Source organism: Anabas testudineus, chromosome 18 (assembly GCF_900324465.2).
Source record: "Anabas testudineus chromosome 18, fAnaTes1.2, whole genome shotgun sequence".
Lineage (NCBI taxonomy): Eukaryota > Metazoa > Chordata > Actinopteri > Anabantiformes > Anabantidae > Anabas > Anabas testudineus.
In genome coordinates this window covers 29008425-29032700 of record NC_046627.1, presented here as the reverse complement: position 1 = coordinate 29032700, position 24276 = coordinate 29008425, and the positions used below count along the sequence as shown (strand labels likewise).

The 24276-nt window shown below is 40.8% G+C and overlaps 1 protein-coding gene across 4 annotated transcripts in view; it reads right to left on the bottom strand.

Moving 5' to 3' along the window:
* Positions 1–24276, bottom strand: part of pde5ab (phosphodiesterase 5A, cGMP-specific, b) — a 70629-nt gene that overhangs the window by 20297 nt on the left and 26056 nt on the right. For 3 of the 4 annotated variants that reach the window (XM_026353094.1, XM_026353095.1, XM_026353092.1), the window contains exons 4-13: positions 20966–21055; positions 20470–20541; positions 20097–20186; positions 19866–20003; positions 12541–12608; positions 6086–6194; positions 5910–5994; positions 4203–4378; positions 1240–1299; positions 210–356 (exon numbers count right to left, since the gene is read on the bottom strand). In XM_026353094.1, coding sequence (XP_026208879.1) covers positions 210–356; positions 1240–1299; positions 4203–4378; positions 5910–5994; positions 6086–6194; positions 12541–12608; positions 19866–20003; positions 20097–20186; positions 20470–20541; positions 20966–21055 — 1035 coding nt within the window. The remainder of the gene's footprint in view (positions 1–209; positions 357–1239; positions 1300–4202; positions 4379–5909; positions 5995–6085; positions 6195–12540; positions 12609–19865; positions 20004–20096; positions 20187–20469; positions 20542–20965; positions 21056–24276) is intronic. The other variant, XM_026353093.1, reaches the window with a different exon arrangement.

The following is a 24276-nucleotide window of genomic DNA, read 5'->3' as shown; positions in this document are numbered from 1 at the left end:
GTGGTAAACATCAGAAGGGGTTTTAACTGTTTACAATGAATATGCTTAGCAACCGGCATAATGTGTCTCTTAAACTACAAGCTATTGTTTGCAAAACGTGTCATGTCATCATCTAAACCTTTGACCTTGTTTTGGATGGAGAGACGTGCATTTTAGCCACAAATGTTTGAGTATCATCAACATGAATAAGTTCCCAGGTCAGTTCTTACCGTGTACTTCATCTGGAAGTTCTGGACCAGGTTGAGGTCGACAAACATGCGAATGGTAGCCAATGTGGTTTCAGTGTCTGACAAGTCAAAGTCACTGAAGCTGAAGTCCAGAAGACCCAACGACTGGGCTGACGGAACTGTGGTTACCTTCAAACACACATACATGAATATTATAGTGTAACAGCTGAATTGTTTAGCTGAATAAGCTGATGATCACTGGTCATAAGGTAATCATTTTCACAATCCTAATGTCAACTCTCTTTTTTTACATCACAAAACTGACATAAAAATGCTGCTGCAGTTACAGTAGCAGCTTGAACCAGACAATTATGAGGGGTTTTATCCCTTCATGTGTCACACATACTGTATGTAGCGGTCTCTTGGGCAGAAAAATCAAGACTGTGTCCCAGATAACAAGTGACACATCCTCTCTGTAGCACTCAAGGGACACCACTTAAGCAGGTTATGCTGTTAGTTCAGCCGCTTCGTCACAAGGAGAGGAAAACAGAACAGGACCTTTGGAGACGGCCATGTGGTGTCTTTGTTAAGGCTGCTGTGAAAACTGGGTTAGTTAATATGCAGAAGCAGCCTCACAGCGCCAAAAAAACCAAGTTAAATTGCGGTACATTATTGACGAATGAGCTAATTAACTAAATCAAGAGTAAAGATACTCTTGGTGGCAGTTTCTAGATTTTGTCTTGCTAAGTTTCCACTTTGTTTGAACTAATAACAATGGGTGTATAATGTCTGTTTCTGGTGATTTCCACTAAAACACTGTGTACGTGTGGCTGTGAGGAAAGGAGCCATATAGAGTTGCTATAGTGGCACTTTCTTGCTGATTCGACAGCGTGGTGTTCTGTTACACAAACTCTGCTTCCTCTGACCCTGAAGGACGACATCTGCCTCCGTGTACTTGTCAGTGTGTGTGACATACACAGCTCTGCATTGATTATTCCATGTCATCATGGTTTGTGATGTTTGTGTGTGTGTGTGTGTGTGTGTATTGTTAAATGAATAAATTTTAATTTACCGCGGTTACCTGGAGTTCCCGCGATTCCTCCTCTGCGGCCGAGGCATGATACGACAAGACCTGGAACAAACACACACACACACACACACACACACATACAAAAACAGATGAGATAGGCAGCTTCGGGTCGTATCAGGTTTTCTGTACAAAAAAACAATAAAAAAACAGCCATACTGTAAACAGTGCCTGTACGTCTGCTTGCTGACACACATTTCCAATCCCTTGGATCGCTTCTTTCTTCACTTTTTGCTGAGGCAGAATGATTCAACAGATGTATGTACAACATATGTCTTTAATAAATGAAAAACTGTCTGCACATAGTTCACTTCATTTGAGGGTTTCTGATTTCAACACAAGCTCAAAACTAAACCCAGAGTTAAAACTACACATATACCCATTCAGGTTATTATTATTATAAAGTCACAAAATGTTTTGCCAAAGCTTGACTCTTAACTTCCTGTCAGTCAACATGACTGATAACAGCTGGTAGCTTCTCTTCAACAAAACAAATAAAGGTTTGGGCCAAAACACGGCACAACGGGAAGGTCCAGTGTAGACATAAGAAAAATGGTGGTAGGTTTAAGTCAAGAATGTGTCTTGGAGCCATTTCTTAACAACTGCAGATCAAACATCAAACTCCAACATCATAAGTTTGACCTGTAATTTTAAAAAGTTACAGGGAGGTGGAGCCACTTTCCAAGGTGTAGAAGAAAACAAACTATCTCGTCCAGCTGAGAGGACATTTGTTTGGATGGTCAAGAGCAACCCATGAAGGTACAGGTCTGTCATGATCTGGTCTATAGTAAAGCAAGTTTTACTTGAGAGGCTGTCATTAAAGAATGGAACCCCTGGTCCAAAATCCAGACACCTTTATGCATGTTTGCAGCTGAGTATATGGACAGAGAAAAGCCTCTGCAGAATTATGACATGAATGTCAAATGAAAATAACGCCAATAAACAATTTGATTTCTACAAATTTTACCAAGACGAGCGGTCATACATGGCACCAGAATTCTTCCAGAAGATAAAAAAGCGTCTGCAAAAGGTGAAAATTGCTGTGGCACCTTCAACCTAATATTATCTCAAATTTACACCATTCTCCATTCCTCTTCACCCTGTACACCTGAGACTTAAGGTATAACTCAGAGTCCTGTCATCTTCAGAAGTTCTCTGATGACTCTGCAGTTGTAGGATGTATTAAGGGTGGAGATGTCACAGAGTACCAGGGAGTGTTGGACAGTTTTGTTGACTGGTGTGGACTCAACCACCTTCAACTCAACATCAGTAAAACAAAGGAGCTGGTGATGGACTTCAGGAAATCTGGGAGTCCTGTCACCCCACTCTCTATACAGGGGGAGAAGGTGGAGGTCGTATCCAAGTACAAATACCTGGGAGTGTACTTGGACAACAAACTAGACTGGACTTAGAACTCGGCAGCACTGTACAAAAAGTCACAGAGCTGGATGTACTTTCTGAGGAGACTCAGGTCCTTCAACGTCTGCAGCACCATGCCGAGGATGTTTTATGAGTCTGTGGTTCCAGTGTCATCTTCTGCTGTGGTCTGCTGGGGCAGCAACATCAAGGTGGCAGACATTAACAGGTTAAACAAACTGATCAGGAGGGCTGGCTCTGTTCTGGAGGTGGAGCTGGACCCTTTTTACTAATGCCTCAAAGTGATATAATGACAGATGCTATATAGACAATATATTATGACTATGACTGAGAACTTTCTACATTTCTCACCTTCTGGAAAAGTTATATATAAACATCCAATGACTTAACTTGACTTTCATAACTATTCATATAAAGATGCTGTTGTGTGATTAAACACTCCCCACAGTGGCCCTGTTCCTTCAAAGCTACATTTGCTGCTGCTCTGATGTCTGGTCACTGGTGACAGTTTAATTTGGGGTAAAAATGTAACTTGAAGAGCTGCCTTCAATCAATCACCAGTCTGACTGTGCAAGAGAGGTGAAATTCTTGTGTTTGAAGTGGTGAAGACATGCTGTTTAAAGTGTGGCTAACCACTCTGCTTTAAACATGATAAAGTGTCTGATTTACTTCAGCTTTGAACATTCAGCTGAACCATGACCCACGAGTGAAGAGGCACACCTGTCCTGACTAGGCTGAACTGGGTTAAGCAGCAAAGTAGGGGGGGGGTCAGCTGCATTCGAGAGGAGACGTCACCTCTGCCACCCTGAAGCTGACAACTCCAGCACGCTCGACAACAACAAGAGTGTAACGGGTGTGTGGCGGAAAGTAGGAGAGACTGAACAGAGGGCGTAACAAGCGCTTGTGATTGTGTGTGGGCTCCGTTCTAATGAATTTATGCTCCTCTGGCTGTCGCTTCCACACAGGCTGAAGGCAGAAAAATGTCAAGACGCTGCTTTAAAAAATCCTTCTGCCTCGTCTCATCACTGTCACTCGCACACCCACAAAGACACTCATCAGAGATGCTCACACACAAACTCACACTGGACTTGTATACTTGTGAGGACCCTCGCTATCATAGGCAATCATAACATCACATCTACAATATAGCTAACATCATCTAAAGTATTCTGTAACCTTAACCCTAAAACCACATTTGAAGGTGTGTGAATTATTACATCTGATTATTTACTGTACAGTATTTCACCTGCTTGTTATAACATCCAATCATCAATCACCTGCTTGTATCGTCTGAAATTAAACGAGTATCTTTACTCTTACTGTACCAGACACCTCAGGTCTGGTTATCATCTCAGCTAAGGTTGTTGGAGGCCTAGCCGCTGTCTGAGAAGTTATTATAGTAAAGGTATTTCACTGACAAAGCACAGGCATGTGCAATATATGATGATGTATTAAATTCCATCCCTATGGTAAAGGGCTGTTTGAGGTTTAAGACTTGGTTATGGTTAGAATTGAGCTAGGGATAGGCATTATGGCAATGAATGTCCTCGCTCTTAGCGTGTGAGGATTACCTCTAGGGTGACCTCCTGCTTAGCCATGGCTCTCTCCACAGTTTCGTACATTTGTGTATTCTGGATACCAAGACCGCAGAAGATGGCAAAGGCCTCCAGGAACTGCTCGTCGTTCCTGTTGAAGGCCTTCACGCTGCCTGACGCTTCGTCCATCTTGTTCACCAACTGGCATACACCTATATGGAAACAGCAAAATACAGTATATATGTAATAATACGCTATCTCAGGTTGCCAAGCCTGGTCTCCTCTAATTAGCTTTCATAGGACCTGGTAACCCTTACAGAACCGCATGCCACCTCAGGAGTTGTTGAAACAATGCAGATCCTAAAGGGGAGTCAGTGACATACACACATTGACATAAATACATTTATTGTAACTTGGATCTTTGTAGCCATGGCCAAGATTTCTCTCAGCTGGATAAATCAATTTGTGTTTATTTAGGTCTAAATATCATTTGGAATGTCTGTATTTTGTAAATATTAGTAAATTTAGAGTTTGATGCTGTAACTCACTCAAAAAGAATTGGGATAGAGTCAATATAAGATGGAAAAATGTATACAATTAAAAAGCACTGCTCTAGGTTAATGGTATATTAGCAAGACATTAATTCTGTTCAGAAATGTTACCGATCTCTCTGAGCTTTTTTCAACAGAAGCAAAAGTCAGGTTCTATGATGGCATAGGGGTGTGTCAGTAGCCATTGCATGGATAACTCCAACACCAACAGGAAACACATTAGTAGTAGAGTTCAGCATGGAAAGGATTGGACTTTCATTGGCTTTATTTAAGCCAATACTTTTGGATTGGCTCAGGACTAATGGATAATGGATGTAAGTGTTTGTTTTTCACTGGTTCTGACTATGCAGACTCATAACTTGAGAACTCTTCTTGTAAACACATTAAACAAAACATCCAAGTCCACCAGCCAGGGTTAGGCAGATTACTTTGGCAGCTCAATCCAGAAGAGATTAGAAATTCAAACATAATTTGAACAGTATTAATTTATCTTGAAAATGAAAACAACAATGAGCTAGATGAAGATCTGACAGCCTCAATCATACAATGAGATACAAGTACCAGTTATTGTTTACACTTGGACACAAATCTGTGCTTTATAAGGACATGGAAAAGAATATTGCATCTCTGATGTTACTAATTTATTTATGAAGCAAAAATGAGCTCATTTAAATTTGAGGTGAAGGATGGAGATTTTATTGTAATAATTGGCTGTTTTGATCTCGCTCATCTTCAGGGTCCTTCAACGCTTGAGGAGAGGCCACGTGGACCCGTTTTGTTTGATCACCAAGGGACATCAACAGTCATTAGTCATCTAGATAGCCAACTAATGGAGCTGCTATCAACTAATTATGCTGATGTTAATCACTGTGATGGATGGAGTGGCAGGACTATTCATGAACACATAATAAATGTGTTAATGCTATGCAGCCTTAATGTGTTCTCAAGCCTGTGATTTAAGATTGTCTGAGCTAATGTTCCATCAAACACAGCAGCCAGCTAAAATGTAACTGAGACAGTTTAAGTACTGAAACAATCTGCGATCAATGTGGTGTAATTTTGGATAAATCCAGTGAGTCCAACTTGAAAACTAAAATTAGGCTGTGCTAGTAACTAGACAGGTTGCTGTCAGGTTAACATGATGCAGTTTAGCACTCCACCAGAGAAAGACAGACAGGGAGAGACGTCATACCTATGACTTTGTCCTTCTTGCCATTTCTGATGGGAGTGCAGAGCAAACTCTTGATCTGGTTGCTGGTGTGATCTTGGTTTTCACTCTGCCGTAAGACAAGAAGGATAATTACTCACTCTGGGAAAAGAAAAGAGAAGAGAAGCAAGAGAGATGAAAACAAATGAAAGAGGACTGACTGTCCAGGGGAAGCGTTGGTCCTTGGCGACGTCTGTGATGTTGAGAGTCTCCATGGTGTTTTTCACGTACTGAGCATACATGTAGTTAATCTGACTGACATCACAGTCCCTGAGGAGAAACACAAGAACACAAGCAACTTCAGAACTAACTGTGCACAACGAAGCAAAACAAGCAGCTCACCTGGATTAACCTCTCAAACCCTGCTGGACCCACGGGTGCAGGACATCTGCACAGGGTTATGTTTGATGTTTCCATTTAATGAAAGTTATTTTTTAAGATAATAAAAAGTGAAGTAACTGGACAATGCTCCTGACTCTGCATAGGCTGCTCTTCATCACCCACATCAACCTGAGCTCTTTTTAACTGGACCTGATTGACTTTCAGAAAGAAACCAAATACAATTACCATACCAAGAGTATTTCTCCCAATGAAACGTGTGTTCTATCAGCTGCAAGTGATGTTTGGTCTTTTCATGGAGAGAAAGAAGAGGAAAGGAATGAGACTTTTAGTGTAATGGGACAGGTATTAGTCATAGTGACAGACTGAGATGATGGCCAACTAGCTGTCTATGAGCATTAGTGTAGTTTTTCCTGTGTGTCCTGCACCGTTTTCAGCTGATTCACATTGAAGAATCAATGGCAGCACCATCTGTGACACTTATCAGACACATTTTCACTGTAAAACCAGGTTATTTTTTTTAAATGACGAATACAGACTACTGTCACCTGCTGGTATATGACAGCCATGCGCTGAGCATCTATGCAGGATGTCAGCTTCAGAACACCCCTACACCCGTAGTGTTACTCATGTACCTTGTTTAGCTTGTTGTTGTTTTGTGCACCATGAATTCTGCCCTCGCCTGCATTGCCAGCAGCAGCAGGCAGCTGTTTTCAGTGGCAATGTTGTGATCAACACACTGTGCACCACCTACTCAGCACTAAACACTAGACACACGCAGTTTGCAAGTAGCTGGTGATTTATCAGCTACAGAGAGAAATGTTTTACTGATCTACTGAGCTAAAAATTCCACAGAGGACAAACATACTGCACCCCAGATGTTTTAACAACAGACAGCTGTCAGTAATTATGACTGCAGTCACATTTTTGTCCAATTATTCTGTGGAATCTTGTTTTTTTACATAAAAAGAATTCAGTGTGATTTGTCTCCTTGACTTATTTAGACTAGGTCTTCATACAGCTTTGGTCCTGCTTCTTGGATTCAATCTAAAAAACCATTAGAACCCTAAACCTGCTTCCTTAAGCTGCAGGCTAACATCACTAAATAATAAAACATCTGCTGGTTCATAGGAGAAGTGCAGGCTTGAAGTTGCACCTGAGTCCACTCCACAGCCTGGCACACGTCTCGAAGTTGAAGCCGCCAGTCACGTCTGTCGGCACATAATTAACCTGTTTGTTATCTTTACTTGCTCCAAGTCCAACCACAAAGTCAGCTATAATGCTGCATGATAAATGACGGAAAATGGATATATAAACATGAGGTTAAGGCAAAAGCCAACAGATTCTGGTTGTAGTGCTGTGGCGGGATGGTGGGTGTACATGTGCATATGTGTGTGTGTGTGTGTGTGTGTGTGAGATTTAGAGTGTGTTTTACAGATGACAGTGAAAATGACAAATAGTGAAGAGACAGTTACGGTAGGTGTGTTAGGGAGAAACAAAGGTGGAAGGTAACTAAGCATATGTACTGAGATATCCCTTTGAAGTACTTATATATACTTATACTATATATAGTATTTTCATAAAACTTGTTACTAGATGCTAGTTACTGTCACAGTTCCACTCCTGTCTCAGCTCTATCTTCTCCCTCTGGCTCCTTCTTCTTCACCCACCCACCAGATCCCTTCATCTGATGCAGTCTTTTCCAGTAGTTTCTTCCTGCCACGTCCACCTGCCTGGCAATGACCCCTGATCTTCCCTTCCCACTCTCACACCTGTTTTCAGGATAAATCTGGGTCCCTAACCAACTTTCCTCACTGAAGTTACTCTTGGATGTGTAGTGAAACATTTCAGACTAACAAGTTAGAAACTATGTTTCTAGTTTCCCAATTATTCCCAGTATTTAACCTTTAACCTGTCAATATCATGTTCTTGATGTCTATGTTCTGATGTGTGTTTCAAACATTTGATTTATTTCATTTGATAGTATTTTAACTTTGAGGCTTCAAACTAATTATAAAAATGTGATTTGTCCATATCCAGATTGGCCACAACCCTAACACACACACACACACACACACACACACACACACACACACACACACACACACACACACACACACATTCCGGATGCACATGCTGCACAGTACATGCATTTGAGCCCGAGTTTAATCACCAAAACACACTAAATCCACATTTCCTGGCTCTCTCTTTGATTGACTTAAATGAGGCCACAGAATAGCTACCGGCATCACTGAGAACCATAACAGTGCTCCGCTGGCTCGCAAAGTATGATCGCAATCACAATCTAGATCCAGAATAACTTAATTGCCCACTTTGTCAATGTAAAAGCATTCTGTCTGCCATTCCGGTGAGCTGGAGCAACATTGGTTCAGCTTGGCTGAGCTTCCTGCTTCGATAAAACAGACACTGTGTCATTGGAAGCCATAGCCCGGGGTTAATGTCACTATAAAAAGCCTCCTGCGGTTCCAGCCAGTCAAAGCCAACATCCTGCAGGGCCCCTCTTCTCTCGTGTTGGCCCAGTTGGAGCAGTTTTACTGTGTCACAGCCCTCCTAGAGGAAATCCATCACATGCACACAGTGGTATTTAAAGAGTTATTACATTTAAACTAAGGAAAATAGCTATAAGAGAAGGCTGTAAAAAAAAAAAGAAGAAGACAAGGTAATGTGCCTGGTTTGTGTCTTCCCAGACAGTGTTGGGAATTACAAGGCTGACATTTCTGTGTCTATTTTGCCGTGTCACTTATCCACTCGGCTCTGTTTGCACACACAGCTCTTTAATGCGGACACATTAAAAAGGCATGTTGAATCTCAATCGAAAGAGGAAGCTCACAAGATCTGGCAGGTCCATCTGTTTTTCCAGACAGTAAGGTTGCAAACTGTGTTTTATGTCAGGTTTTATAGACTTTATGTCCCTCAGCTAGATCTCTGCCCGGAATAGAACACAGAGTCCATAAAATGTGACAGAAGGTGACAGTTTATCATACACATATATTTTAGAAGTAACTGTGGGCTAAAAACTTTGCATAACATTATCTAACAAAGCCTAGTTATAAAGGAGAAGCGTATGCAATTTTGTGGACTATTTTCTGGTCTGGTCCAGAGAAACTTGTTTCTGGAGAGAAGCAGGCCCTGTGTCTGGATTCTACAAAGGCACTGTAAACTGGATCAATGATGCCTGTGGCCTGTGCCCTCCCTCCACTCATTAGTGGACATGCTGCTGATGAGTGGAGGGAGGGGTGAGGAGCTCCTCTGAAGTCTAATATCAGCTGTACTGTCTGCATGGGTTCCCTCCGGGTACTCCGTCCTCCTCCCACCATCCAAAGAGATGCATGTTAGGTTAATTGGTCACTCTACATTACCCTAGTGTGAATGTTTGTCTGTCTCTATACAGCATGTCTGCCCTGTGATAGACTGCCAACCTGTCTAGGGTGTACCCTGCCTCTCTCCCAGTGACAGCTGGGATAGGCTCCAGCACTCCTGTGAACCTTAAGAGGACAAGCGGTTAAGATAATGGATGGATGACTTTAGGGTGTTTCGCTGCAGCACCATGTTAGCTGTGCCACTTCTAGTCCGTATGCACTGCCCTGAACCAATCCAATGATGGTTGTGTCATCTGCAAACTTAAGGATCTTAATAGAGAAGCCAAAAGGGGTACAGTTATTTGTTTATTGTATTAAACAGTAGGGCACCTACTGGACTACCAATAGATCAAGAGTTGGTTATCATCAATGAATAATAATGATATACTTTATTGATCCCTTTTGGGGAAATTGTGGTTGGACAGCTGCCATAAGGTACATATTGACGCTACTGTGGGTTTTGGTGTCCTGTCGAAGAACAAGTTGCCAGAAGGAACCAGAAATTAAACCACTAACCCTGGGGTGCATAGAAGACAGCTCCACCAACAATACAATACAATAAGTATGATAATGTGGCAACATCTAATAACTTTAATAAACATAACAGAAGCAAAAGTGGCATTTGGTGATGTAACTTCAAAAAGACATAGGATAGGAGACAACACCCAGGAAACAAGAGACAGTTCATTTCTCTTTTCAAGCTGTTTAGTCAGTGTAGTAATTTTATTCTAACCCAAAGCATGATCTCTTCTCCTAACTGACTTGTCTCTGTGGCTAAACATAAGCATACAGTATGTCTCTTTACACAGCAGCACATTATTGCTCCACATTAGCTGCTGTAACCATGACAGTGAAGGTCTAATACATGATGTCACATATTAATGACCTTGTGAGCCTACTGGCAGGTGGAGCAGGGGCCTACTAGCCCATATCTTCGAACCGGATAACGACAGATAATGGCTAATGCATGCCATAATAACATCTAAAGTTGGTTATATATCCATCTATCTAATTTCATTTAGTAGCTATTTTCAGAGCTTTCATTGCATCTCTTGGTCTTCAACAACCAGTGGAGTCTGGGTGTCATGTGTTGTCCTTATGTGACTGAACAATCAACAGGGTTTCGTAAAAAGCAACAGTATGATGAAATTCAGAATCTGGGAAATCCCCAAATATCCACAGTTTTCTTCAGATTAAAGTTTTGGTAGAATGGAAAAGCTTAAATCAGCAAACCTGCTATGGAGCTATGCATACCTAAGTGACGTCTGGTCCCATTACAGTCAATCTGAAAATCTGAGAGGATTGAGGGGTTCCCGCAGTTATGGTAATTCTATTACAATGAATTGTTAAAATTTGGAATAGAAATGGCACCATATCTGTTCAATGAAGCCACAATAAACCAAGACTGTACATATGTAATCAACACATATATCGCACACATATACTGGTAAATTGATACAAGAACACATACAGTATGTTGCAAACACTGTACACACAAACACACAAACACACACACACACACACACACACACACACACACACACACACACACACACACACAATTCAATTCTGGTGCTTGGGCTGAGATTATGATTGAATTTTACAGTAGTTGCTGCGTAGCAACTGGGGAAGCCACGCCAGCCTGGAGCAGGAGGGCCAGGGGTGGGGTTTCTGTCTCATTGCATCTTAAATCAGATTACTGCTTATTCACTCCTCCTGGCTAGAGCTCGAGTTGATGTCAGGAAGCTCTGCAGCTGTAGCCTCCTCCAATCCTTCTCTTGTCATCCTGACCCTCCGCTCTTCCTCACTGGAAATCCTTAAATGATTTGGTTTTCTCTGATGTGCTGGTTATCTTCACTGCTTTTTTTGTGTCCTTTCTCTCTTCTCTTTACAGCATTTATTTCTGTCCTCTCCCTAGAAATGATTGGTTTGTGATGCTTTGTGTGTACTTGACTGTCTAGCCTGCAGTCCAGATATATATATATATATATATATATAGCTAAAGTCTTGTATCCAGAAAGAATCGTTAATATTCCACCTCAGCAAGTAGCATTAAAATGACTAAAAAGTGTAATTAAAAGCAAAACTTATGTAACAATGTGGTAAACATTAGTTAGTTATTAGTAAGTTGCTCATTGAAAACACTGAAAATCTTTTCTTTGTACTTTTGTCAGACAAATAAAGATTTAAGGAATTTACCAAATGAGATTTGAGTTTTTATTGTGTGTTTAAAAGTCAGCTAATATAGCTGTCACATATAATAAGAGCGAATTCGACGTCAAAACAACTGTGTGCGTGATGGACGATCGTTACACCCTCTTGGAAAGGTCTCAGACCTCCTCCAAGACATAGAAGGGGCCCTCCTCATCATGATAAACAGGTTTTGATTGAGGAGCTGTCAAGTCAGTCCTAAAGACACTGCACTGAAAAGACCCAAAAGAGTCTGGCTAATGAGAACAAGAGCTTTGAGGCGAAAGCCTGCGATCGAATATCTGGGAATTTGGCAGGTGTAGAAGGTGGATTACCTCAAAAAATATCCCGAGGGGCTGCAAATCAGCTCAGCAAACGTATGTGTGTTGGACTGAGCTACTCTGTCTTGTCTTTTTTCATTGTATTCAAAGTGACTGAATGGGCACAGGCAAAGACTTTCATTACTGCCAAAACATTGCCTTACATCTCTTTTTTTCTCTTTGTCCTTCTGTGCGATGATAATGAACCCTTGTGCATGTGCCCATTATGCAAACGTCATCTAAGGGCCTCTGAGGGAGAGGCAAAGGGCCGTTTGCAAATTAAAGGAAACATTAGCACTAATAACCAGTGGAAACAGCTGGAAAATGCCTTAAGGTCAATCTGCAGGAGTTTTAATTTAATAACTCAATTGACGGTGATCGCCTTACCTTTGTGGGGCGTCTAGGACTTCACCCAGTTCTTCATATTCCATGTGAAAGACACTGGAGAAGGAGTTCTGCAAAAAGAATAAAAGCATGTTTGTTTTTGAGGATGTGGTCAGCGCTTTTGATGGAAGAGCAACATGCTCAGCAAACACAAGTAGGAACAGGATACCTACAGAATCATGGGTCATGGATCTGTCTAGTTTAATCTTCCGTGCTCTACTGCAGGTCCACAGTGTGTCTTTTCTGGCCTCATTAATTCAATTAAATCATTACAAGTGAACCCAACATCCAAATACTTGTCTAAGTAGTAGTATCGTGTACGCTGCCTGAAACACGTCTCTCAGGATGAAAACAGGGCCGTTGATCTACTACCTATCAAGCCCTGCCAAAAGGAGAGTTTATTTCTACATTCCAATGCTCCTTGCGCCTTTCTCCCCCTTATAGGGACTTGTTTTCTCTCGACCTGCACTCTCAACCCCTCACAAAAGATCCTTTTTTTCCATTTTTAAGAGGTGGGAACAGGATGTTAAAAGATAGCGAGGCTTCTCCTTTGTGGAAACATTTGCTCCACTTTGCTTGCATGCACATACACACAGTCTTGATCTGTGGCATTAATTCACTCTGATCTATCTAGGTGAGGGTAATAAAACTGTTTTAAATAGAAAAAAGACCCCTCAGTGTTATGACATTTATTGGGGTCTCTGGCAAGAGGGAAGGTTTATAACAGGACGACACAGGATAATGGATTTTCTTCCCTGTGTATAGGAATGTTGAAATAAATTGAGCTTTTCTTCTTGATGTTTTTACAAGAATCAGTCCAGGACATGTAATGGACGGACACATTCACTTCCACTTAACACTTCATCAGTGGCATATACATAAATCTTGTATGTGTCATATAATTTTCTCATCCCAAAACACAACACACTATGCGTGGTTTATGTGGAGATGAACACTGAACAAACTAAATAAGAAACATCCTAACTTAAGCTACAGCACTAGCACGAGTCCCTGACTTTTCAGTGGTAAGGATTTCATTAAGGCCACAAGCCAACATGTATTTGATGTACTCAACTTAATATTTGTAGACAGGCAGCTACTTTTATCTCAGCAATGGTTTGGAGTTGAGGGCAGGAAGAACTAGGAGTCGAACTGTTGTGTCTGTGGTTCATGAACAACTGCTTAACTCTTTTGGTCTCAAATCAAATAGTTCTTTGTACTACACGCGTTACTGAAATTCTGACCACTGTGCCTACAGCGTCACAGAACAGCTAGTCCAGCTCTAGTTATAGATTATTGGTTGATATGTTGTAATGGTTGGAGATTCTAGGGTGGTTGTGAACATGCTGTCCACAACAGTTAATGCCTACATACTCAGTAGAAGCTGCAGCACTGCAGTAGATGCTGTGGACCAGTCTACAGCAGCAGGTCTGTATGTCGAGTGTGCCAGGTTCTATTTGCTTTTATGTTTGTTTGGTCTTGGTAAATACTGTACATTGGTAGTGGTCATCAGTATGGTTTGGAGGGAGGCATAAAAGGTAGTGGCTGGGTCAGGGTTCTCACAGACCAATGAGCCAATCATCAGCAAGTAGCCGTATGCAGTCATTGCACAAAGCACAATGTTTCAAATTTTGAGATGCCCAGCTGGGTCTACAGGGTTGTGTGCCTGGAACAAGAAGATGGAAGCTACAATCTTCTTTCACCAAATTCAAAGTGGCGCATGCTGGCTCTGCAGTGGTGACGGCCTGGTTCTGTGCCTCATCCCCTAAACTTGCCCAAATACTTTTCAGCTGCAAAACATAAGCAAACCTTAATCTAAGCGGGGGCAGAATTGTCAAAACATTTGGATGGTCTTAGAAGACACTTGCCTAATTTGTTGTTAATGTAGGAGTTAGAGCACTTGAACATCACAAGTGGCTGGGCTTTGGAAAACACAGCAAGAAACAAAGAAAAAAGCAAGAAAAAACAGAAAACTGCAGGTGGTTGTTCGATTTGTACGTGTACACACACTCACACAGACACACAAAAACACACCAACACAGCCTATGTTTCAGGAGACCTGCAGCCAATTTGAGATTTATTTCCACTGGGAGTAAAGTAACACAGAAGAACAAAACACTCCCAGTGGTGAGCCAGATGTCAAACCCGATCATATATCATTCACAAGCAAATACACGCATAACTCTGCACACATAGCATTCAAATACCAGCACACTGGCTTATTGTGCATTAAACACACATGCAAACTTGGAGGCCACATGCACGCACAAGCAAGGCACAAACAAATAATAACCACGTCCACTAAGTACACAGGGGGTTGGACACATGCATACTTCACACGCATGCAAGAAAGAACAGTGTTTCCAAACAGATGCCACACACTGCAGTAAAATGAGGTGAGTCAGTGCAGGCCAGTGTCCCAAAAACCCCTGTGTTATTGTTGTTACAGTCGACATTAAAGACCAGCACTGTCATTTAATAGACTTAATGCAGGAAAGTTCTTTTCCTAGACTAAAGGTTATGTTCAGATTCACAGACCCATGGGTCCTGCTTGAAAAACTACAGACACTCAATGCTGACACCTGTGTACAGAGTCTTGTCTGGTAGATAGAACCAGTAAAACTCCCTAATCTCAGAGTAAATGTTTAGTAAGGAAAGAGAAAGAAGAGAGAGAAAGGGCAGGGGAGGGGTATGAAAGAAAGGGAGACAGCTGGTCTGGCTAACCTAAGGTCATGAGAGGGACAAACACACATACACACACTTCTTACGTATACATACTAAGTATGTATGAACTCAGTTACAACCTTGGAACGTGTATGGAATCCAGCATCTTGATTGATAATACTGACCCTGACAATGGGTCAGTTCACCAAAAAATTAGAAAGGATGTTCTTTTTAGTGGAGTGTAGCCATGGAGACCCTAATGGTTGGATCTGTGTTGCTCTGAAGATACAGTGTCTGTCAGATTTCTGTGTCTGTTCCAAAACTGAAGGCTGAGTGGAATTTAGTTTGCAGTGCTCACAGCATTTTAAAACATATTTAGTTCCAGATTCAGTTTCTGTGTTGTTCTGAATTATCCACAGAAGACACTGTCAACAGCAGGGCCAGATCAAGCTGCTATTGAACCCACAGTTTAAAATGAGTTTTTGGATCCAAAAATCCAGAAATGAAATATGAACCTTATGGTGGTGCTAAAATTAGAGGAACCCCAAAGTCCGCAGGATTAATTATCTGGGAATCATGCCTGCACCAGATTTCATTTCAATGATTTATTGCAATCATTCAGCAACTATTAAGATTTTACAGCCTGGATCAGATTGTAGACATACCAATTGAACAGGCTAACAGCACCTTACAGCACATTACAGCTACGGGGCTGTAAGTAAAGGACTAAAGTTGCTAATGCTTAATGTATTTATTTTTTTAATCATGCTTTAGTGGTACAGTATATAAAGTATTGGGAAACAAAATAACAAATGATCCAATTGCAACAAATTGCGACATTAACAGATTGGAACCTTTGACGGGTTGGGGGACCCCTCCACAAGAATTTCCCCAAGGGGATGAATAAAGTATGAATTATTATTTACCTGATATTTATGAGCAGCAAACGTAGAAATCTGTGTTTATTCATGTCCATAATTAAAGACGTAGTAAATAAAAATGCATTTAAGTCTAGAAGAAAAGCTATTCCCCTTACACAGTGTAGTATGTTGGTTCAACTTAATTTTACCAGATCTTGTTATAGCTTAAAAAGGTTGATGCAAACCGTTGCGTTGATTTTCTCTGTTGAGCCAAAACATTAGTTTTTAGAGTGTAAAAGCAATATGATTTCAGCATTAAGTAAAGGTTTTGTCAGGTTTTATTCCACATTAGCTGTGAATAAATCAATTTAAACATCTGCCTGATATTAAAAGCTGCATTCATACCTTGGACCATGTTCAAAACAAAAGCCTACATCTCAGTTGGGCTAACGTGGTTATAATAAATACCAAGGGACCTTAAACACCAATGTTTTAACATTATACAGAGCACTTCAACAGCATGTTAATATCTATCCAGTTAAACCACACCCTAAAACAAATATTGAATGGTAATTTGACTTTTTAGTTGATACTTTGTGAAAGCAATATTTACAGTAACCTGACTGTACTGTCAGCTATCAACATAATGGAGGGACTTCTAAAACTCAGCTTCTTGTTTTTGGGATTGGTGGTGTGGTTGGAAAAGATTAAGCTGTGCTGTGAGCCAAGTGCAGCGATGTAGATAAGAATAAAAGCTAAGATTGAATATTGTTTATTGGAAAACATCACAATGCCAAGTACCGAGCTTTGCTGCATAACTGTACTTACTTTAGTGAGTAAACGATTGATAAGAGCTAAGTTACACAACATTCCTTCAACTTTACAAAATGCAGTTAGACATCATACAGCACGCCTCCCAAACACCCACACATCAACTGCTAAATGGAAATTAATGTACTCACAGTAACGTATCATTCACTAACAGTATGTACGATAACTTGACAGACTGAACACCACACATTTGAGATGCATCATTTTTTGTTGAAAAGCTCCTACAGTAATTGTGGGTAGCTAGAGAGTGTAGTGGTAACATCGCCACCCTCCATGTGGGAGACCGGGCTTTGAATCCCGGCTGTATCCTACCTAGACTACATAGACTACATACTTCACCACCAATGCCTTCAAGTGGTAAAGTGTGGTTCACCTTGTGCCAGTGCCGGTGATAAACCAAGGCTAATTTCAAACTCAAAATCACATGTAGAGAGTATTGGAAAACAATTAGAAACAATTCATTATTATCATTCACAAGTTTTCTTTACTGCTGTCAGTCATGCAGCTATAGGTGTGTTATTTGTGTGACTATCCCAAAACTACAAATGCCTGACCAAAGAAGGTCTGAGAGAATGTATACTCTCCATTGAAAATAAAAAAAAGGTTCTGCCAGGGGAATCAGGCGCCAGCTTACATCTATAAAAGTAACTCGTTGGACTTCTAAAACCAAATCAGAGGGTTCTTTGATTATCTTCTCTAACCATGGAAGCCTTGTGGAAGTCCCAATTTACTGGGTGGACAGTAATTGCACATATATTAGGTCTGTCATTTTCTCCTATTAAATCACCCCAAATCACCACCCTGTTTTCCAAACACTACTGTTTGTGGTCTAGAGTTATGGCAGAGCTCTTAAGTTGCTACTCCAACTCTACTTATTCCCAAAATACAGCAAGCACAGAGAAAGACTCAGAGAGCGAGCCTTTCCCTTCTGTGACCCTCACTGTGATAAAATGAGTCTTCTGCTTGTTTGTAAAAGCTCAAAGTGCTTGTTGTATTGCAAAAGTTCAAACTGGGTTAAAAGATATTGTGGTATACATCATCCCACAAACACAAGTAAAAGCATTAGACAAAAGAATCCAGAGTCAAGGTCCACTTAACATTTGTCAATAGAAATTTGAACTATCTCACAAAGTTTATCAGTAAATCACTAGAAAACCAGAGCCCACTATGACATCTCAAACAACTGAATCAACTTTGAAATGGTTGAGTTATCATCAATGATGACCTTTAGGAGACCTGATTTAGAGTTCAGGTAAAAAAAGGTTTATGTCAGTCTGCACTAATCACACGGCTAAGCAGAAATAGTCAAACTGCTACTATTAAAAGAGGAAGCCTCCCTTAGAAGAGGTTACTAAGTGCTATAACATCATAGAAGACAAAGAAAAACAATTCTCCACTCATTCCTCAAATGTGAGTTCAAGTTTTTGTAAAATTCTGTATAAGCATAATTTAAAAATTGGACAATCAAAGTCATTTGTTTAAGTGCTCATATGGTCTTCAGACATAGAAAAATAGACATCACTGAAAAATGAAACAGGCTATCCCATTAACAATGACTAATGCTGAAACACACTGTTATTTTATAGTGTAGTAAAACACATATTTTGTGTTTCCTCTCAGTGTTAGTATATTTATCACAGGCAGGTACAACAGTATTTATTTGGCATTTCTCAGTGAAATAATCAATAATAATAATTAAAACTGAATTGGAGCTGCTGTGCAGACATAACTTTTTAGTAGTCTGGCACCCATCACGATGTGAGAACACTGTAACTCTGTTCTATCAGTCTCACTCAGTGTGTGACAGTTAATTTGCTTCCCTTTCCCATGTGCTTGTTTTCTCTGTGCGAGTGTGAAGTATGTCAGAGCGTGTTCTTCTCCACTGGATGCCCCGAAGGAGGACAAGCCAAAGCAAATGTTAATGCCCACAGAGAACTCCAACACTATGTTGTGTGTCTGTGTGTGTGAGAAAGAGAGTCACATATTTGCATTCAAACATGGCCAGCTACTTTTCCTTCTATATAAAGCCTCTTGATTTGCATTTGAACAAAAACCCATACTATAATTCATCTGCCAACCAATTAATCTGTTGCAGATAAGGTGTTTGGTGTCCTGTGAAACTATTCACTGAGCTGACAGTTCTTACAACTTTACCTGGGACAGAGTTCCCTGCACCAATTTAATTTGTCACTGTCATTATTATTTTACAGGCAGCACAAAATGATCTGCTCTGCAGTAATACTATTAGTAGACTTCATTGGACCTGTAAAGGCCACTGTTGTTCATTAATGTCTAAAACGACCTCACAGTATACAGTTTATTAAAGCCATAGTGAAGACAATGCTGATGACACTATATGTCCTATAGTGTATAAACAAAATGTAGAATTAATGCTTGAAAGCCTCTGTAATTTTGTAACATTGGCCGGTCCACAGACGCATCATGTGCCTCTTGAAATTGGAATTTAAATTGTATTTAGCAGCTGCAACCGCTCCACTTTTTGGGAGCTAACACTACCTAACCTGCAGTCTTCAGATATCAGTGGTCACTTGTTATTGGTTAATCACACAACCTGGACCAATAAAAAAGGCTATTACAGGATTTTAGTAACAGGGGCCAAGAATAAACTCCACAGTGTGTTCCTGTTCATTTAAAGGCATTATGAAACCACCACTGATCTGGAGCACTGTTTGCAAGTCATTCATCACCTGTACAAGTGAAACTCATAAACTCAGAGTCAATTTTATGGAGGTACGTTTGGAAATGTCTAATTCCAAGTTATTGACAATTGCTTGAATGCACCATGTGTGTTCAAAATAATCCAATTCAACTGCTTCAGTTCATATGGCAGTCACATCATAACATCTTTAATATGCTATTTTCATTGCTGAAGATTGATTTATTGCACTAGGTACACAAGCACAAGCATTATCTACTGCCCGTGTGTGAGCGCTTGTGTTTGTATGAACTGACCATTGAGTCTTCATCAGCGATGAAGACGGTACAAGCCTGGGCCTGCATGAAGGACAGGATGGTTCCTGCAATCTTCTTCAGCAAAACCTCCAGACACTGCTGCTCCTCAAAGATAAGACTGGCCAGATCCAACAGCACCTGTGTACATGCACACACACACAAACACAAATGTCATACAGATAGTTGTATTTGTACATATACAAAACCTCGGGAACACACACTCACACCCACCTGATTGCGTCGGTTTTCCAGCTGTGATGTCTCATACAGCTGAGCGTTGTGCAGGACTATGCCTGAAAAGGCCAAGTAGGCAGAGAAGTCCTGTTGGACAGGAACAGAGCAATGACTAAGCACCATGTAGAGGAAGGAAAGATAAGACGTAAGACTGGGCTGTTGCACGAACACACAGATAAATCAGTAAAGAGAGAGCAGAAGAAGGAATTTAGAATGAAATGACAGATTTTATGAGGAAGGAAATAAAGGTGGAGAAAGATGGACTGAGGTAAAGAAAAGCAGTTTCATGTGCTGTGAATACTGTAGTTTGACACAAGCTATCAGGACTTAACCTTTTTCTAGATTTCTGATGTCTTGAAATATTTCTAACCTTTTCATCCTGCTCAGTGAAGGCACCATCCTCTCCACATTTCTTGTTGATAGCCTGAGCCACCCCCACCACCTGTAATGAACACAGAATGGACAATTGATGAACAGTACAATTCATTTTTGTACAAAGAGTTGGTTAAATGTAGATGCTGGAGCACTCTAGTCCCTTTATTTTTAAAAGATCTGTTCACCGAAGGAGGAGTTTAAATAATCAACTTTCTTTCAAGAATGCTGACTTTTATGGTTACATGCTGTTAATTCCTTATTTATTGATAATGCCTAATTAATCACAGTAAATCTAAGGCCCACCTGTGTTTTACCATAGAAAAACTACAAATCTGAAATCTCAATATATGTTTGCTGCTGTGATGATATATTGAAGTGTCAGGGTTAGCATCCTCACTAAAACAACAACCACGTCCTTTTTGTAATGTTTTTGTCGGGGACACATTAGGATTTACACTTCTAAGAGTGTGTGTGTGTGTGTGTTGTCTCACCTCATCTCTGTGGTTCTTAATGGGCAGACAGAGGATGCTCTGGGTTTTGTAACCTGTGATCAGGTCGACCTCAGCATTGAACCTGGGGTCCTGGAGAAGCAAAGACAAATCAACTCTACATCATTAACAGAAACACTGGCTGGCAGCAACATACGGCACCTGAATTAATATCAACTTTTAATGATCGCATCAGTTGTGGTTAGTGCTGCTCACCATTTGAATAAGAAATTAGCTACTGGCAGCTTCAGATCTAATCTGAGTTTAACCATCATGAATCTTATCAAACAGCTCCAACCTACACTCATGACACCTTCAGGTGCAATTTGCATCAGAAAGCCAAATTCCCCTCGGCTCCAAAACAAAAGGCCTCATGTACACATTATGAAGAGGTAAATACTTTCTTCTTTAGTGTGGAAGAGAGAGAGAAGCTGCTTCTGAAGTCATGTTGACCCCTTGAGCCCACCTGTCCTTATGTTTGTAGTACAGCAGGCTTTCTGTGCATATTCCAAAGCTCTCGTCCTCCTTTTTGACCAAAGTGAACTAGGTAAGAGTTCTGCTGTTTAAGAGCTGGTTCTGGTTTGCTGTTTCACAGGCCACCATAAAGCCACATCAACACGTCCCTGTATTTTTCTGTTTGTATATCCAATGGATGATAGCTAAGTCCTGCAGGTTTTTTTTTTTTGTCAAAGACTACATTTTGGATGCAGCAGTGTCTGCATTAATGAGAACATCACCCCCCTGCCTCTCTGAAGATTGGTTTGGCCTAGACTGCTTGCAAACACAGTCCACAGAGGGCCGTACTAATGTAGACCTGCGTGGTGGGTTGGGGGGTTGTTTCTCACTGCACTGCTGAAATCAATGTCATCCTGAGCAGACTAATGAGAAGTTAAAGATCCAATCAGAGAGCTGGGGAGTCCCTCAGATGACGCAGATGGACTTCGTGGAAGCAGTATCAGGTTCTGCAGTAGCTCACACACACACACACACACAAATACAGCCTGCAGCGTATACACACAGATAAATCTAATGTGCATTAACTGACTCTGTGCACATCATGATACACACGATACACACACAACACTGATTACACACACACTTTTGTGACAATTTGCTAAATACATACCTAGAGATCACAACTAACTGCCTAACCCAAAACAAGTTTTAGCCCAAGTTTTCCCTTTAGAGAAGTGAGGACCAGCCAAAAACACACTTTCTCACTTACTTAACCTTTCTCCCTAATAGCAAAGTGAGTCCCAACAGTGTTACAGATTTATGTCCTCACAACATCTTAACGATCACAACGAAATGCCTGGTGAGACAAAAAAGGGAGCAAAAACAGTGAGTGATCAAAAGCATCAGTATCTATCAGTTATTTATCATCTTTGTTGATGATAAATGTCATCGAGATTCAAACTGTGCAGCTTGCTAAAGTAAATGTGAAATTACTCTGAACATTTTCTCTATTTCGTAGCTGCAGATTGTATTTCAGCACTGTGACCCCTGCAGATTGAGCTACTGACCTTTAACCTCTCCAGTTGCCCTCATATTGTTCCGTTATGTGTTTGCTGCCTGCTGACTTAATAATCTAGTAGTGAATGATGTTTAAGTGTATTTGTGTGTAGGGCTGGTATGTAAGATGCAGGGATGTACTAATACAAACGTATTGTATGTGTGCAAGTCTGTTTTTGACTTTTCCACTGAACCTCTGGAAGACTTATGCCTTCAAAGAGAAGCAGATGTGAGAGTAATGTTTGTGCATGTGTGAGTGGAAGAGAGAGAGAGAGAGATAGAAAGGAAGCAAGCAGAGCGAGGGAGTAAGTATATAGTCATAATTAAATGCATATGGCAGACTTCTGCATGTGTGTAAGTGTGTTTGCACGAAACATAAAGTGAGCTGGATTTATATGAACTGTCAAAAATACCTTCCTCTGCAAAGAATTTCAGTTTGAAAGTTATGTTGCTATCCAGCAGAACACAGGATTTTAAAGACTCTTAATCTAAAGCGCTGTGACATTTAGTATTAACTCTAGATTGACAGCAAAGGCAGGAATAAGGATACATCCATATGATTATGTCATGTTTATAATTCTTCAAATCAAGCTTGTACAGTGGAATTTTACACTTCTACTTTTTCCAATGTAAATCAACCGGCTGAACCTTGTTTGAAGGATTTACTTCCATGAAGAGTAAAATCTAAGCTATTTATGTCCGGTTCTTCATATTCTGTCTTGTTTTAAGTTGTTGGCAGCTCTTTCTGAGAGAGGCCCTGAAAGCAGTGAAGCAAGTGGAATTACGTCACTCTTTCAACAGAGTATTTGTTTTGAACTGCACAAAAAAGATTTTCAACGACGTGGGAGTGGACCCATAAATGTTTTACTACGGTAATGAGGGAATGAGAAATAAATGAGCCCATAGGTGTGAAGGAATCAGGAGACTGGGGAACCTGCAGGGCAAGTGGATGAAATGACAGGACAGTTAGTGGAGAGGATAAAGCCACACAACAAATTCTACAAGAGAAGTGTGAGAAGTTTAACAGTGCACTGTGTATATGTATATTTCCCTCTGAGAAACAACAAGACAGAATGCATTTATTGTCAGTGGGACAGTGATCGATCACAGTCATTGATCCTCATTCCAAATTCAAATAAAGAAATGTCTTTTAGGTTTTTGTAGTTCAGAGACATCAGAGCCAATAGGCTCAGTGTGGTTGCAGTGAGGCCCTGATGTGTTAGGAAAATCAATCCTATCATTGCAAAGCTGGTCAGTAGGTTTGATAATCAGATAATCAGCTTGATATGTGTTAACCAACAGGGGATGATAGATAGGCCGATTGATGTGTGTATTCCATGTGACACTGCATTATAACACATGACAATGATCTGTGTGAGTGTGTAAGAGAAGAGATGGGACTTTAATACTAAGCAGTGGTCTAATACCTCAAGGACCATAAAGCAAAACCTGTGTGTGTGTGTGTGTGTGTGTGTGTGTGTGTGTGTGTGTGTGTGTGTGTGTCTGTGTGTGTGTGGTGAGAGCCCTCCAGAGGAGCACTTTGACCTACTTGCCCTTCTCTGACCTCCTTTCTACCCCTTCAAATCTGTTCTGTCAGCAAGAACCATCAAATAAACCCCAAAGAAAACACAAGCCTGCTTCAACACACACACACACACACACACACACACACACACACACACACACACACACACACACACACACACACACACACACACACACAAAGACTGCACATACAGCAAACCACTTCACTACAGGCTTCACCAGCATCTACACTAGCCCGGTCATGTTGATAAAATGAG